At 45.6% G+C, this 18106-nt stretch overlaps 1 protein-coding gene across 1 annotated transcript in view; it reads right to left on the minus strand.

Annotated features, from left to right (window-relative positions):
• Nucleotides 1-18106, minus strand: part of Tln2 (talin 2) — a 432507-nt gene that overhangs the window by 21802 nt on the left and 392599 nt on the right. The window contains 5 exon segments of the mRNA XM_059268180.1: nucleotides 757-862; nucleotides 10147-10254; nucleotides 14540-14725; nucleotides 17599-17715; nucleotides 17913-18038. Of these exon segments, the coding sequence (XP_059124163.1) occupies nucleotides 757-862; nucleotides 10147-10254; nucleotides 14540-14725; nucleotides 17599-17715; nucleotides 17913-18038 (643 nt within the window).

Genomic DNA, 18106 nt, shown 5'->3' on the forward strand with positions numbered 1-18106 from the left:
TTATAAAGTACTTACCTCATTGTGTTTTGCCTGTATATATGTATGTTTGTATACCATATGCATGCCTGGTGCCTGCAGAGGCTAGCAGAGGACATTGGATCTGCTGGGGGTTACAGGTGGTAGTGACCTGTCCTGTAGGTGCTGGGAATCAAACCTGAGTCCTCTGTAAGATCAACAAGTGCTCTTAACTGCTGAGACATGGCTCCAGCTCCTAACTACATTTTTGGGTATGACTAGAGATTGAAACCAGGGGCTAGCACATGCTAGGCAAGCATTCCCCTACCAAGCTACATTCCCAGTTCCTCTCCCCTACCCTTGCTTTTACTTGTTGAGATAGGGTCTTGTAAACTTGCCCAGTATGGCCTTCAATTTGCTCTGTAGCCCAGCCAGGCCTCAAGCTTGCAATTGTCTCACCTGAGCCCCTGAGCATCTGGACTACAGTCCTGCAGTCTGGAGGCCTGGCTCATAAGGTGTATTATCCAAAAGACAATAGATAGCAACAGCTTGAATACAAACACAGCTAAAAATAAATGACAAGACTCCCATGAGAAGTGAAGAGTTCCAGATGGATTATTTCACGCAGGTAGAAGCACTCGATACAAAGACCAGAGCAAAACATTATTTTAAACATAAAAAAAAAAAGAATCCTATTCTTTTTATTCTCACTGTATTTCCGTTTGCATCTACCAAGGAAGGACCTGTCTTGTTCCTCTGTCTTAGCACAGTACTCCAAGATGACATGAAGCCCTGACCCACCTTTCATGGCTTCCGCTGCCTGGATGAGCTCTGTGACAGCACCAGCAACTCTCTTGGAGAAAGCAGCCAGCTGATGCTTGAGTTCTGGGGTCGGCTTTTGAAGGATCTGTGGGTGGGAAACATGTTAGATGCATGGTGGGGGAGTGATGCCTGATGGGAGTACACTTCCAGTGGTGGAGAGGGACATCTCTGTGAAGGAGGATTTCAAGCTCTTGAGAGACAACAGACTCACCAGGTTTAAACGACAGTGAAGCTGAGAATCAGGGGTGCCTCGATGGTCCCTTTTGACATAGTTACCAAAGATCGTAAGGCTCATCCTTACTTGTCCTTTACTTCTCTTATTTTTAGATAAAACAAATACACAGATGTGTAAGAACACTGTGAGCGAGCACAGAAGTCCCAGGGGAAAGGTCAACTGAGACTTGAGACAAAGCAAACATGGAACCAGAGAAAATGTGGGGTAGGGGCAGGGTTGAGGGCAAAATCCCCACACGAGCAACAGCTAACAGTTCAGGAAAGTCATTCCTGAGCCAACAACCCAGTTCTAGATTCTGATCATAATCTGTCCTGCAAGAGGATATGCTTTTTTTCTTTCTTTCTTTCCTTTTTTCGTTCTTCTTCCTTCCTTTCTTTTTTGTTTTTGCTTTTGAGACATGTCATTTTCTGTGCAACAGCTCTGGCTGTCCTTGAACTTGCTCTGTAGACCAGGCTGGCTTCAAACTCACAGAGATTGACCTGCCTTTGCCTCTCCAGTGCTGGGATTAAAGGCGTGCACCACCACAGCCTGGCTTGATAGGAATATGCTTTCTTTTGACTTAGTTCAAAGTTATAAAACAAAATAAACAAACCTATTTTATTCATTTATTTTTTGAAATAGGGCATCTCCATGTAGCCCTGATTATCCTATGTAGATATGGTTGGCTTTGAACTCATGGAGACCCATCTCCCTCTGTCTCCCAAGTGCTGGGACTAAAGGCATGCATCAGCACGCCTGTCCTTATTAACTGATTGTGCACATGCTCTAGAGTGCACACACATGCTAATGTGGAAGTCAAAGAACAACTTGCAGGAGTCAGTTCTCTCCTTCCACTATGTGGGATCCAGGGATTGAACTCAGGTTGCCAGGCTTGGTGGCAAGCACCTTTATCTGCTGTGCCTTCTTGCCAGCCCCAGAGGTTTCAAGATTTTTTTCTTATGGTTATTTAAAAAGGTACCAGGACTACTAACCAACTAAGAAATAAAGCAAGGGCTCCTTACTATCTTCTCCAGGACTTAAATTCTGAGGTGCATCATCCTGGCCCTTCCTAATTTTGAAATTCTCTTCTAACAGTTTTTTGCTTTTCTCCCCTATATTCCAGAGTGGAAAACCTTCAGACACTTTAAGATGGTTAGGAGATAATACCGCAGCTGTCTGTGGACAATCATGGTGTCTCGGAGCTGAGGAACAAGTGTGGACTTTGGAGTTGGATAGGCCTGTGTTCAGACCAGGCTGCATTGGTTACTGGAGTGACTAGAGAAACTATCAGAACCCTGTATCTCCTCTGTGAAGCTGGAACAAGGCCTGTCTCTGAGGACTGATACACAGACCAAATTAAAAACACACGAGAACCATCTCACTCAAGGCCCAGAATCCAGGAGGTATTCATGTAACAGCAATTCTGTTCTTGATATCCTACACCCTTTAAAAAAAAATCTGGCCAGGTAAAGCTTGTATTTCTCAGTAGTATGGAAGAGATGGTTCTCGGACCTTAGTCCTAACTCCTCTGATTATGTTCCTAAAAGAAATGTAGTAAAAAAAACTGGGTTGGAGGAGTTTATGAGATACACTGTGACCAGCCCCAAACACATCAGTGTATAGATGATATCACATTATATATTCAAACTGATGAGCCAATCATTTTGAGTATTATTCCATATACATCTCTCTCCATCTTCCTTCCTCTGGTAATTAATTTTTTAAAAAAATTATGTATGTAGGTATGTGTGTAGGTGGGGTGGGTAATGTGACTGTAAGTGCAGGTACCAGTGGAGACCAGAAGAGGGCACTAGACCTCCTGGAGCTGGAGTTATAAGCAGTTGTGAGCTGCCCAATGTGGATGCTGGGAACTGAATTTAGATTCTCTGCAAGAGCAGTATGCACTTTTAACTGCTGGTCCTCTCTCCAGTTCCTCTGGTCATCTTTTAAAATTTGTTTTACATTTACTAATAATACTCTATGATTCTAGTTACTCTATTATTCTCATTCTCTCTCTCAAAGACCAAAAATGTTGTAGTCAAAATGAGGCAGTATCAGTTTATAGACACCAGGGCAATGCTGAATAGTCTGTAACTAGATTTGCATATACAGTTAATCAAGAGATTTCTAATGAAAGTACTAAGGTACCTTGAACTTGATAGGAACTAAAAAATGGTGCTGGAAACACACACACGTATTTATGTACACACACACACACACACACACACACACACACACAGGAAAAATGAACAAATGAATGAACAATAAGTTCTAATATGACAGCTTCCTTGAGCATTTCCAGAAACTCACTAGAGTTCTGGGAAGACTGAAAAAAGAGGTGTCTTTTACCTTCTAACCCAGCCAGTGGACAGGCCATCTAACCAAGTGCATCTTCTGGAATCAATGCACCTGTGTAACTCTGAGCCCAAATATTTATCTACTCTCGTCTTGCCTCAGTTTACATGCATATTAAATGAGTATAACAGTCCTTTTCCCTACAGATTTGTGGTAAGATTATAAATGAATCATATAAAGGACCCCAAGAGCATTACTTAGGTGCAATCTTAATATTAGTTAAAAAAAAATTCCCAAGTGGTTCTGCAGTACTATCTTTGTCTGCAATAACTCTCAAGACCACTAGCTGAATAATGGTCATGGCTCAGGCTATGACCTGCTAACCAATCCACAGACATTGTTAAATTATTACTCTGTTGTGGGCAAAAGGCCATGAATGTGAGTTAAATGTAGGTAGGGTTATTCATACTTAGTGGTGAAAGACTGTCTTTCCACTGAGATAAAGAATATGGTAAGGGGGCTGCAGAGGTGGCTAGGTGGTTAAGAGCATTTATTGCTCTTGCAGAGGACCTGTGTTTGTATATCACCATCCACATGGTGGCTCAAAACCATCTGTAATCCCATTTTTAGGCGATCCAGTGCCCTGTTCTGGCCTCCACAGGCATTACATTCACACAGTGCACATACATACATGCAGACAAACACATAAAATAATAACTAAATATTTTGAAGACTAAATTAAGGAGACTTATTCCCACACTTCCATTAACATTGAACTAGAATTTTTAGCTAATATAATAAGGCAGGAAAAATATATAAATGATCCACACGGAAAGGGAGAGCTAAATTGTTTTTGTCAGCAGAAGAGTATAATATAGAAAACTCTAAGGTATACATACGTGTAACAACAACAGAAACAAAACCCTTCCATAACCAGCAAGTGAGCTTAGGAAGACAGGATATAAAGTCAACATAAATATACTAATTACACTTCTAGACACTAGCAATGGAAAGCAGGAATGGTATGAATGAGGAATATATTCTAAACTCAAATTATGGGAGAGTCATGTAAGCACACCAAAACCCAATTAATTATGTACTGTAAGTACATGCATTGTTGTATGTAAATTATACCTTAATAGGTTTGTTTAGTGTGTGTGTGTGTGTGTGTGTGTGTGATGTTACTAGGGATGGAATCCTGGTACATTGGGACTGTGTAAAACAGAGAGTGAACATGGTATCAAAATGAGAGGTTAATAGGAAGTGAAATATAATCCCCAAAGTGATGTGATAACTTGGGAGAGCAGAGACACCCAGTCATCTTCACCATTTACTGCCCCCCCCCATCCTCAAGGCTCACTATCTGAGATGTGAAAGATGTGCTTTTACTTTCGTATGTATCCAAGTCTCACTGTCAATTCCCCCTGCACTTTGTCGTGCTGGTGTTTTCTTTCATGTAATAGGCACTGTCTCCCTTGCTCCATCTGTAGGCTATGAGATGAGAAGACAAGCCACATCCTGGAGAAGCTATGGAGATTCAAGAAAACATGTTGAACTCGAAAATCTGAGTGAGAAAAATCCACCTAAAGGGAGAAGATATCAACCCACATTTCAGCCAAGGAGATAAACAGAAGGCAAATGGGCAGAAAAAAGATACTTAAATTTGGACTGAATAGGTTAAAAAAAAAAAAGAGGACACAGATATGGATGGGTAGGGAAGGGGGTGGATCTGAGAGAAACGCGACAAGGGGTTGAATATGGTCAGAACTCATTGTATAGAATTCTCAAAGAACTCAGAATTTTTATTAAAACGATATTTAAATGTGACAGGGCAATAGACTCACAGTGGCTGTGATGGCTTGCATAAGACCCATGAAAGATCAAGCCAGTCCAAATCTCAGCATGGCGGGGAGGGGACTTATAAAATCCCACCCCTAACTGAGGAGTTACCAGCAACTGATGACTGCTGTAAGGAGTCAGTTTTCAGGGATGGAACCCATGTTCAAGTAGGTGGTCCTATACCAACGTTTTTCCATTAAGGAAAAAAAAAAAGAGCACATAAAGCTGGGAGTGAATGCTAGTAGGGCAAGAAGGAACTGGAGGGGAGGAAATGGAGTGAACTTGACCCAAACATATTACATCCATCTATGAAATTCTCAAAAAAAAAGACAGTTGATGTAAATTTAAATCACAAAGAGGAGCCATGGTGACCCATGCCTGTAGCCCCAGCACTTGGGAGGCTGATGCAGGAGGATAGCGCCTGGGATATATAATAGGGCTCATATGACATAGCATATGCCAATATATATAGAATTGAAAACACTGCAATTCTATTTAGAAGATGTGAGTCTACTGCCATGTCATGTTTAAGCATCTTTTTAATTAAAAAATATTAATTTATTGAGAATTTTGTATAAGGAGTTTTGAGCAAAGTGTAGAAAATGTAAACAAATCTGTAATGATGAAAAGCAGGTCATCGGCTGCCTGGAAAATCTGAAGATGAGAAGTATATTCATTCTTTCAATTATGCAATGCTTTCACAGACCCAGAAATGTCTGTTGCTTTTTTCTGTATTATTTGTTATTTATTTATTTATTAAAGCTGAGGGAGTTACAGGTGTGGGGACTTGAAGCACTTGAATCATCAATCTGCAATGACTGAAGAGTCTACGGCAGAGAGAAGAGCCCTCAAGGCAGACAGAAAGTGACACTTCTGGGAACAGATGGCCCTTTCAAGCAGAGAGCAGCACCGAGTTACGGGGTCTTAGCTCCAGACAGCCAGGAGGAGAGTTGCTCTATTTTTAATTCTGTGATTAACTCCATACCATTTCTGATATCAGGGCGCAGTTCTGCCAGGGAAGTAAAAGTTAACCCTGTCCAAGATCTCGGGCTACAACAGCATGGCCCTGGGAAGCTGGTGCATGCACCTTGCCCTGTAGAGCAAATCCAGGATGAAGCAGTTCTCACAGCAAATGCAGGAGGCCAATGCACTCCCATGGGCACTGAGGAGCTTCCCACAGCAGCCATGATGGCTCTGCCTACACCAGAGCCCAGGTATGTTGAGAGTTAAATGGATTCTTAGAAAAAGGCAGGAGTGGGGTTCTCTAGGCAGGGGCTCTCAATTTGGTATCTCCTTTTAAACAGTTTGAGAGACATTCTGTGTGTTTGTGTTTCTTTGATTGTGTGTACAGGAGCATATATGCCTTTAAGGTCCCAAAAAATTCTTATTTACATGTACGTGTTTGAGTCTCTATGTTACTATGTATGATGTGCATGTGGGTGCCTGCCAGAGAAGAAGAGGCCATCAGATCCTCTGAGGCTGGAGTATAGGCAGTTGTGGGTTCAGCCAATGAATCAAACTCCTGTCCTCTGTAAGAACAGCAAGCACTCTTAATCACTGAGCCATCTCTCCAGACCCATACACAAAAATTCTTGTTAAACTAGCTGGGCTGAGTTCTTCTCCATTTATAACACTAGTTTTACGCCACTGAGCTGGTTCTCCTGTTAATGGTCTCCCTCTGGCCTCAGCCGGTTCCTGAAGAGCCTTGGAGAAGCATCACCTTCCCATGCCTACCATAATTATGGATGACAAGACAATAGCTCTACAGAGTAGAGTAAAGAACTGTGGCACACCATTAACAGACACATCAACCATCTAGATAGGTCTGCAGCATGGAAGACTGAGTCTCAGCTCCACAGGAAAGAAGAAGTTGTGTTCAAACAGGACCATGTGCAGTGTGAGCAGCCACAGGGAAAGCTCACTGACCATTCTTATTGGGGTCCTAGAACAGTGGTTTCCCTCTCCCCATCCTAGCCTCCAGCCCACACCAGCCCTCGCCAGATGGAGCTTCCTCCTTGACACACAGTGTCATCCCCTATGACCAGCGATTTTCCTCCTGCTGATCATCCTTATGGTTGGAACTGGACACAGTACCCAGACGGCCCTTAAGCAGGGTGCTAGGATGTGTAGCCTAGGGAGCTTCCTGGACCTTCTCCAATGTTTCAGGGACTCTGGACCTCTTACCTCCGCTCAGGTAGAGGTGTGTGTGTGTGTGTGTGTGTGTGTGTGTGTGTGTGTGTGTGTATGTCTGTGTCTGTGTCAGTGCATGCACCCATGAATGCAATGTGCAGGCCAGAGGTCAATACTGGGTATCTATCTGTCTCTGTCACTCTCCATCTCATTGAGACAGGGTCTTTTACTGAGCACAGACTTTGCCAATTTGGCTAGAGTGCTGGCCAAAGAGCTTCAGGGATCCTCCTGTTTCTGCCTCCCCAGTGTTAGGAATACAGAAATGTGATATGATGGTTTTCTTTTTTTTAAACATGGGTGATGTGGATCCAAACTGAGGTCCTCATGCTTGTCCAGCAAGTATTTTATCCACTAAACCACCTCTCTAGTCCCCACCCCCCTTTTAAAGACAGGATCTTGCTATTTTGCTCTGATTGGTCTCAAACTGATGACTCTCCTGCCTCAGTCTCCTGAGTGTTGACACTTCTGGCTTTATATATTGTTTCTTCTTTTCTTTTTGAGGCAGGGTCTCATTATGTAGCTCTGGCTGGCCTGGAATTCTCTATGAAGAGTGAGCTAGCCTCAGAATCACAGAGCTCCATATGCTTCTGCCCATGTGCTGGGAGTAAAGGCATGTGCCACCATCAGTGGCTATCTTAATTTTTTTTTTAGTGTGTGTGCACTTGTGAATGTGTGTGTGTGCACACACACAGTGGAGTGTATGCCTGTGGCAGTTAGGATACCTTTGTGGAGTCAGTTCTCACCCTCCACCTTTACATGGGTTACATCAAACTCATGTCTCCAGGAATGTGTAGTAAACCCCTTTTCCCACTGAGCCATCTTGTTGGTACTTCACACATCTTTTATTATAGTATACTGCTAGACTTGTTCACTTTTCTACTAGTGATTGCTAGTAATGTCCAACTGTTTCTGACAAAATTAAGCTATCATACCTAATATGCATAGACAAAAGCACATAACACAGAGTTTGGTACAATGATAGGTGGGGTGTAGAACATATACCCCAAGGATAATGGAGGATGGTACACAGTCCCATAAAGAAAAAGATGCCCCAGAAGGCTTTCTGGCTTTATTCCTTTGACCCTGAGTGTCACAGAGACATACTCACGGAGCAAGTCCTCCCACTGTATTCTGGCACAACAAGTTTGGCTACAGAGGCCCCTACTTCTGTTTAAGGGGTTCTTTCTGTGGCTCATGTAATTCACAGCAGCTTCCACTCACTGGAGTTCAGACTTTGGAGGCCCAAGGTTCAAAACCTCAGACCTTTTTATTCCACCTCATCCCCCAAGACAGGGTTTCTCTGTGTAGCCCTGGCTGTCCTGGAACTCACTCTGTAGACCAGGCTAGCCTCAACTCAGAGATCTGCCCGCCTCTGCCTCCTCAGTGCTGGGGTTAAAGACATGTGCTACCACTGCCCGGACTATTTTTTCCCAACAAAACCAGTAACAACAAACAATACTTTAGCAATGACTGCAGTTCTTTGGATGAACATAACTCCTCAGAGGACCTGAAATAGTTAACGCCAGAAGATAATTTAAGATGAAGGCAGTGACCGATAGAACCAGAACAGAGCTGGAGACCTTTTCACAGGTCTGTTGCTGAACTGTAGGGTGACCTTAACCAAGGGAAAGTCTTGTGGGTTTCTGGTCATTCATTTGGTTGGCCAGTTCGTGTGGTTGTACAAAGAAAAACAAGGACACCCAATGCTTGATGGTTGTCTTCTAGAGACAAGAATTGTGTACTCGAGGTGGCCTGGGGCTCATTTTTATCTTTAGGTTTGGGAGGAGTGGAGCAGAGATGGGAGAGGACATGTCATCCATTTTCTTGTGTTTTCCCTGGCTCTTGAACAAAGTCTCCTGTGCTCTGTTCCAGCCCATACAAGGTTCTAAACATGGCTAGGGAACAGGGTCTACACAAACCATAACCACACCATCTGCTGCCCAGATCTTCTGTCTTCTAATCCTGGCTCCACAGTGGGTACACAGGCCAGGTACTCTTGACGTGACCCAGGCCGTTCACCCAAGGATGGCAGGAAGCCACCAGTGGCCAGCAGACCACTAGCAATGGTTCTCTTTAGCTGGTCATGGAGGCTGGTGTTCTCTGTATTTTTAGAATTCACTTGGGTCTTTGCAATAAGACCTCCCAGTGTGTGTATGTATGTGTGTGTGTGTGTGTGTGTGTGTGTGTGTGTGTGTGTGTGTGTGTAAGGCTAGAGGTCAACATCAGGCATCTCTTTCAACTTCTTTCCTCCTTATTTATTGAGATGGGGTCTCTGACTCAACATGGAGCTTGATGATTTGGCTAGACTCTGGGATCCTTCTATCTTTACCACACTTCTACTCCCAGCACTGGGATTACAGGAGTGTGTTGCCTCATTCAATTTTTTTGTTTTTAAATATATATAGGTGCTGGGGATCAAATTCAGGCCCCTCATGTTTGCATGGTAAGCACTTTAACTGAGCTATTTCCCCAGCCTCAGAGACCTTTCAATACTCTTCAAGATTGGCTCTGACCTTCAACTTATCCTCTGCCACTGCCTCCTCCTTCTCTCGCCGCGCGCCCCCCCCCCCCTGCTCATTCTGTAGTCTCTTTGGTGCCAGAGTGAAATCAGATCCTTTGGACTCCCACCGAGTCTTCTTGAAGGCTGTACTTCCTGTCCAGTGTGCTGGGACAGACCTGTCTGCTCAGCATAGTCCCAGCCTCATGAGAGATGCTGGTGGGATACTGGAAGTGGGGTGAGCCCGAGGAAGTGGGGTGTGTCTTCACCTATGTCAGCCAGGGAGGCACAAAGACACACTGCTCTGCCCCACCCTGCCCACACCCCTCCTTACCACCAAGACGTGTTCCAGAAGGTCCAGGTAGCCCAGGGTGCATTCTGTGCCATACCGCAAGGCTCTAGTTCGTACCTCTTCGCTGACATCAGGATAGAAGGATGCTTGCTGGAGACAGATTGGGAAAGGAGCAGGGAGGAGAGAAGAGAATGTTGACATCTTAAACCAAGAAGAGCTGCTTGTGAGTTCCCAGCACAACAGAGCCGGGCACCCTGGTCTCTGAGACAGAAGCTGTTGCCCAGTGACCTCTGTGAAGACCTTCACCCCCCTTCTCTAGTTGGGAGAGGAATCCCTCCCTCCCATCCTCATGCATTTATAGCAGATCCTTTGACAGTCTACAGGCTGGCTCCCTGGGGACACATGACAGAAACACCGGAGTCTGGGACCTTCTGCCCTTTCTCACCCTCCCTTCGCCATGCACTAAAACATCCAGGAAGATTCACAGTTAAGGCTTCCAGCAGGAGAGTACAGACCAGCTCTGCCTGGCTTCCTGTCACTAGAGGCAGAGGCACTGTTATGGCATCTCTATGTCCCCAGACTAATGAAGCCCATGTTCCCACTCAACCTCCCAAGTGACAGTCACAGGGCAATCTCTGTGACCAGAAGTCTTAGGTTCTTTCAGCTAGCAGCTCCCTGGTACCCTCAGGCTCTGTAAATAACTCATCTCACATTATACAAATACAGAGATAAGCAAGCCAGAGCTCTGGGTAACAGTGTCGCAGGCTTTTCCTTGTACCGTGACCTGCCACCTCCAGTCATCCATGACAAATCATTTCAGATGGCGTTCTGACTTGCAGGGCTGCCGGATAAAAGGCACCCGGAATTGATAAGCCAGGATAAGTGCAAGTGTGGCACACCATCTTTTATCTGCTACAAAAGGAAACCATATCCCCTTAATTATTCTTCACAGTTTCACTCTGGAAAGAAGTCGGGATGCTTACAGATGTGCATAAAAGAAAACTCCCTCTAAACCAAGTCACGACAAAGGCATACCACAGGGCAGAGCCAGTCTCTATGTGGCGGGCCTATAATCTCAGCCACTTGGGGAAGCTGAGGACCCCAAGTTTAAGGCCTGCCTGGGCTACAGAGTGAGTTCAAGGCCACAGCCCGGGCAAGTGAGTGAGTTTCTGATTCAAAATAAAAAGTAAAAAGAGGGTTGGGGCTACAACTTGGTGGCAGAGGGCTTGTGTACCACTCATGGGTCCTTAGGTTAAATCTATAGGAACACAGAATCCCAGGGGAAACGGTCAAGGCTTAAGGGGGACTGACCAGCTTGGTTTTACAGTCCATCCCCTCTTTCAGGGGTGTGTACCCTCCCTTGAGGAACATGGCGAGCAGCTGTCACTGAGCAGCCAAGTTAGACTAACCTGAGAACAAAAAAACTTAGCGGTAGAGGTCAGGGGTGGGGTGGGGATATGGGTGAGGAGGGTGGTCACAGCCGTGCTCTTAAAACTCTCCTATTTTATTATCTCCACGTCTCTCTGAGCCTCCAAATGAGTCACAGAGTTGTGCACTGCTGTGGGTGACACGGGCCATGGGGCTGCTATGCGGTGGCCTCACCAGAGCAGGCTACCGAGAGGAGCTGGGGGAAGGGCATTCTTGCTAACTCTGGTGGCTCTGTTCTCCCGAAGGTTCTGCCAAGTCACAATCTGGCCATAATGAAAAGGTTATACAATCTGATCCCCTAATTCCACTTCTGGGAGTCTTCCTAAGCAAATAATCCAAAGCGCAGATAAAATAAGCACGAAGATGTTTCTTAGAGTGAAGTTGTAGGGGAGTCGGCGGTGTGCCTGTCTACCATACAGGACATAAACCAGCTGTGCTGGCATACACCCGGAAGCCTAGAGCTCGGGGTGTAGAGGCCGGAGGATTTTAAGTTCAAGGTCATCTTTAGCTACATAGTGACCAGCCTGGAGCATATGAGACCCTATCTCAAAACCAAAACAAAACAGTAAAGCTCACAATAATAAACACTGTAGGCAACCTGCCTATCTGATAATAGGGGAAGGTAGTACATGGCTAATCTGTAGTCATGAGCGAATTAGTCAGAACGACCAGAGCAACACAGGAGTAGCTACCTCATGTCAACTCCAACAAGAAATACAGAATTAAATCTAACAAAAACACGTGGAAGCAGAGCACACAGAAACACACACGGGTGAAGGCGCCTGGGGACTGGTCAATCCTGCCGGTCTGTTAAGAACAGGCGGTGTGGGACATGCCTGACCTCTACGTTTGCCTGGCTCCCCACTCAGCCCCAGAAGCCATACTCCAATAGAGCAACTACGTTCTTTGGTGTGACTTAAAAAATCTTCTGCTTAAAAAAAAAATCCCATGTGTTGGAGCTGGAGAGACGGCTCAACAGTTAAGAGCATTGGCTGCTCTTCCACAGGACAGGGGTTCAATTCCCAGTACTCATATGGCAGCTCACAACTGTCTAACTTCCAGGGGATTCAACATCCACTCCTGGCCTCAGCGGGCACCAGGCACATATGTAGTGCACAGACATACATTCAGCCACACATACCCATACACAGAAAAAAAATTAATAAGAAAAGACTGTGTGTGTGGCGGTCAAAGGACAACCTTGGACACCGTTCTTCTATCCACCATCCATCTAACCCCGCCCCCTGAGTGCTGGGGTTACAGGTGTGTGTCACCATTCCCAGGCCCACTTTCGCCAGGGAACCCCAAGGATCCACCTGTCTCTGCCTTCCCAGCTCTAAGATTACAAGCAGTCACCTGGCTTAAAAAATAGCATGACTTCAACGCTCTAGGCGTTTTAAACAGTCATTCAAATCACCTTATCTCAGAGACTACCTCCTCTTAGGTACAGATCCTGTGTCCGGAGGCAGAGACATGCGCATCACCGCCATCATGCTCCCTACAAGCCACTTTGGAACCTTGTCTTAGATGGGGGAGCCCCTTTCCCTACCGCCCACGATGGGGCTGAATGTCACTGAAACCACCTCAACTGTTTAAGAAACCTCAGCGGCACTGTCATTGGTAGGTTCTGTGACCCCATTTCCCGTGCTTCCTGATGTTCCGTGCTTGCACATGTGGGAGACCTCGCGAGCAGCTAAGGCAGCATGCCACTGATCGGCACCTATACCAGCACCTGCCCCGCTCAATCTCACCGACACCGAAGCACTACATGTCCTTGGCAAAACGGACTTCATAACTGCCAAAGGAATTAAGTGTGAGGGGCTTCTCTTTAACAATGAATAACTAATATATATGATTAGATCTATAAATCATGTCAGTTCACAGGGCAACAACAGGATATCCAAGAGGAGCCCCAGTGAGGGCCCAGTATCGATGATGTAGCAGAAACCAGAGGCCTTGCACCAGACCAATGACTCTTTGCAATGAACACTTGCGAGTGAAGACAATGGACAAAGGGGTAAACTGTGTGACTCACTGTGTCACACTGCAGCTTCCACGATGAGATTTTTCTTTTCCTTCTTTTGAAATTTTCTCTTAAATTTTTTTTTTTAAATTTTATTTTGGGGGGAGGGTACAAGGGCAGAGGGTGGATATGAACAGACAGGGTATGGATGGGATTGAAATGCATGATGTGAAAGACACAAAGACTAAATAAAAAGAAAGTTAAAAATAAATAAGTGGATAAATCACGTCAGTGTACATTTGCTTTCTAGGCTTTAGGAACTGCTTGTGTGGGTTCTGGTGAGGAAACTCAGGCTTCCACGGGTGCAAAGCAAGCGCTTCGTTCCTTGAGTCTGCTCCCCATCCCAGAGATGTTTTTCTTGACCCACCATTCAGCACTTGGTTTTCTATATTTGCCTTATGGCACGAAGCCCCTTTTCTGGAAGGGGGTGAGGGATACAACTGCCCCCAAAGGAACTGTCCAGCATCGCCGCCATCATCTTATTATTCGTATACTTTTTTTTGTAGTGTGTATGGGTGATGTGCCTGCATGTATGTCTGTGTACCACATGCATACAGTGCCTGTGGAGACCAGGAGAGGGCAGCTGATCTTCTCGGAGCTACAGATGGTTTTGAGCTGCCATATGGGTACTAGGAATGGACCTGGGTTCTCTAGAAAAGCAACAAGTGCTGTTAACCTCTGGGCCCTCATCTCTCCTGGCCCTAATGTTTGTTTTTTTGAGGCAGGGTCTTGCTATGTAGCCTAGACCTGCTTCTAACTCACAACAATTCTCCTGCCTCCTCCTCCATGCACTACTACATAGGTGAGCTGTGAGCTACCATGCCATCTATAAACTATACTATATGTTTGTCTATCATAAAGTTTAAGGTGTGAAGCTGCTCCCTGCTTGTATTCCAGCTTACCTCCTTCTCCAGGACACTGAATGAGTCATTCTCAACAGAAAACTATCTGTCCATCCATCCACAACAATGCCCAGGTCTTTACCTTGCAAGCTGTCAACATATCTGAGACAGCCTTCCTGCTCAGATTGGCGGTTGCAATCACGTCCTCCTGTCTACATGAATTCCCAGCTGCCACGGCTTTGGCTGTTGCCATGGTGATGCCTTTCGTCATTCTTATTGATTCTTCGGGTGATGATGTCTTCTCAGGTATGTCTTTTGACTGGAATACCTTGAAGTCAGAAACAGAAGAGGCAAAAAAATCAAAAAGCAAAGGACAAAAATGACTTTCTCTTTTCCACCTGGGCTGCAGTTAGTGTCTGGGAACCAAGCTAGCAATTGGAAGAGACTGTGACATGACAGGAAATTAGAAACCTAATTTGAGGGCAGCAGAGTGGGTCTTGCTTTCAAGATCCTAGGATGGGCAAGCCTCTTATACTGACATTTGGTGTTCATGGAAACAGTATGGTGAGCCACAGGTTTCTAAAGTGCTAACTCATCCGTTTGCAAACACCACCACCTGATATTTATATATCGTCTTCCTCAGTCCTGTGTGTACTCTAGGGCAGGATTAATATGAAAACATCACTTTGAATGACCTCCTGCCCACTTTGCATAGGTAAGAGTTTGGGGAAAGTGAAGCATCTGGTTCTCTAATTCTGTTTTACAAATACAGCTGCAGGGTTATGCAGAGATGTTCAAGTCAGTGACTCTGATTTAAACACACACACACACACACACACACACACACACACACACACACACACGCTGCAAAGAATCCATGTTAGTCAAGGCAAGCTGCTTCTGCTCCACACACACCTGGTCCTTTCTCTGTAATATGAAGGACTGGCCCTGTGACTGTATGCTGCATGTGTATCTGTCCCTGCAGAAGAGGGGCTGGCCTGTTGTCAGACCTAAATAACCACTTAATGTCATGGGAGACTCCCCTGAGTAAGACGGGGGACCCACAGAGCGTTCTTGTCATGTGACAACCAGTCCAACATCAATCATCTCTCCTTAAAAACGGCAGTGACAATGAAAGTAACTCAGGACTGTAAGTCCCTCGTCCGGACCTGAGCACTACAGTGGGATGTTGGCTCTACAGAGAGAGCCAAACTACTGTGGTCTTCATGGCATAGGCCTGTGGAAAACACTCTGGGGGAATTCATTCATCTTTATTTATTTATTTAATTTAATTTTCCATTTTTCACGTGTGTGTGTGGGGGGGATGCATGTTTGTGTGTATGCATGTTTTTGCCTGTGTGTGGGCACATATGTACATGTGTATGTATAGGCCTGAGGTTAATGTCAGGAATCATCATCATCCACTCTTCCATTTTATTCATTGAGGCAGGGTCTCTCAATCAAACCCAGAGCTCACTGACAGTCTTGCTAGTTTGCTTGCTCTGGGGATGCCCTTTATCGACTTTTCAAGACTGGAACTGCAGATGGCCACAGTGCTGGTACTTATGTGGGTTCTACTGATCCGAACTCCCGTCTTCAAGCTTGTTTGCCAGCATTTTAACCGCTGAGTCAGCTCTTTCCACCGAAAAAATGTGGATGGATTCTGATACACTCACAATGACCAAGTATCTGTAATTCCCAGGATTGTCTAAATCCCATATCTTCCCTTCCTCTCCCACCATGGGGCATCTACAGCTGTCTGAACCTGTATCCAGATCTCAGGCGGGAACATGGCCATCCCATGTAGCCATTCCAAGGCACCCATACAGTATGCCTTAAGGAATCACCTGCTTTTGAGTTACTTATGAATTCTTTAGTTTCTCCTTTAAAACTATGAACTAGTGCTGGGTAGTGGTGATGCACGCCTTTAATCCCAGCACTCAGGAAGCAGAGGCAGGTGGATCTCTGTGAGTTCGAGGCCAGCATGGTCTATAGAGCGAGATCCAGGACAGGCTCCAAAACTACACAGAGAAACCCTGTCTCGAAAACAAAACAAAACAAAACGAAACAAAAAACAAAAAAACAACCCCCCAAAAAGCAAAGCAAAACAAAACTATGAACTAATTGAATCTCCTAGGCTGGCTCCATTCAAGGAGAGACAAAAGAAATATATCCCAATCCCAGTGGAATCACTGTTTCTAGTGCTGTGCCTCATGTTGCCTTTCTAGATGATCCTGAAAGGGGGAAGAGTAGCCTGCAGCAGAGGCAGACTTCCCAAGGGCTTGCATACCCCCTAAAAAAGCTACATCTGTGATCATACCTACTACAAAGAAATCTTGGGGCAAAACCACTCATTTCCTGCATATTTCTATTTGTGGGTATCAGGATAGGGTGATATGCAACTGTGCCAAGCACAGAGGAAACAGAACACCTCTACTATAGCAATTCCTGGTGCCCATAACTCTCCAGGGCTGGAATGAGGGAAGAATGAACAGAGCTAACGTCCCTATGGAGAGATGCCTCAAACAGAAAGGATCTGGATGCTGAAGAAGTGTCTTACCTACAGGCATCTGGGCCTCTCCCCTAACAGCGAACCTCAAGCGCCATTCCACATGTGGGCTGTGGCCAACAGCAGCATGACAAGAAAGAATGCATCTCTGGTCCCCATAATCTAAGACAAGGCTTGTGTAAACTGCCATTCTGACTTTTCTCTTGGCCAGAAATCTTCGGTAATGCTCCAGTGTCATGCTGTTATTTTGATGGAATAAAGCCTGGACTGTCCTAAGTGCTACATATCAATCCTAGGGATGGATGTAAGGCTACATCCTGGCTAGTGATATAGATCAGTCGGTAGAGTGTTTGCCCGGCATGCATCAAGCCCTGAATCCAGTCCTCAGCACCTTCCTAAAGCCAAGCATGGTGGCATACACCTGTAATTAAAGGCAGGAGGATCAGAAGTTCAAGTTATCCTTGGCTACATCAAAGTGTGAGGCCATCCTAGACGACGTGAGATCTTGCCTCACAACAGTCCCCATAGATCCTAGGCACACTCGCTGACGTGCAGCTAAGCAACTACAAAGGCCACCTGAGAAGACAGGTGAGTAAGCCTCCCCAGTCGGGGAGTTCTGGGTAAAAGCTCTTTAAATTAAAAATCGCAGAGGAGCTCACGTGCCAGTCCTGTGACAGCTGCTGGGCACTCACCGTGAGTTCCTGCTTTATGTACTCGATGGTGGCCTCGAGCGCCCTTGTGCCCCGGGTGGCCTCATCTTCCACTGCCTTCACTGTCTTCAGAAGAGAGGTGACGTTGGTCACCATCACCTGCACAGGAAGAGAAAAGCACTGAGCACCCTGTCTGAGGTGCGGTTTCGGACCCTTTTGTGCAAACGGCATAAAAGATAATCTCCTTCCTTCCTACGAGGAAGACGATCCAATGTTCACCCTTCCAACAGCTTGGCATATGAGTCCCCCATCCTCATATCCCTGCAGGCTCAGCCCCAGCTGGAGTCCCACTCTACCTTGGCGGCTCCTTTGAGCTGGTACATGGAGGGGTCATCGGCTGGCTTGCTGGCAGCTCCCTTGGTAGCACCAATGAGATCAGAGAGGGCCTTGGCCACATCTTTGATGGCATTTATCAGTACCACCTGAAAGAGCAGGAGGCTGGTGAGTAGAGAGGATGACCTTCAGTGCTGACTTCTGCCAGGGCGCAAGG

The sequence above is a fragment of the Peromyscus eremicus genome, chromosome 7 (genome assembly GCF_949786415.1).
Source record: "Peromyscus eremicus chromosome 7, PerEre_H2_v1, whole genome shotgun sequence".
NCBI classification, from domain to species: domain Eukaryota; kingdom Metazoa; phylum Chordata; class Mammalia; order Rodentia; family Cricetidae; genus Peromyscus; species Peromyscus eremicus.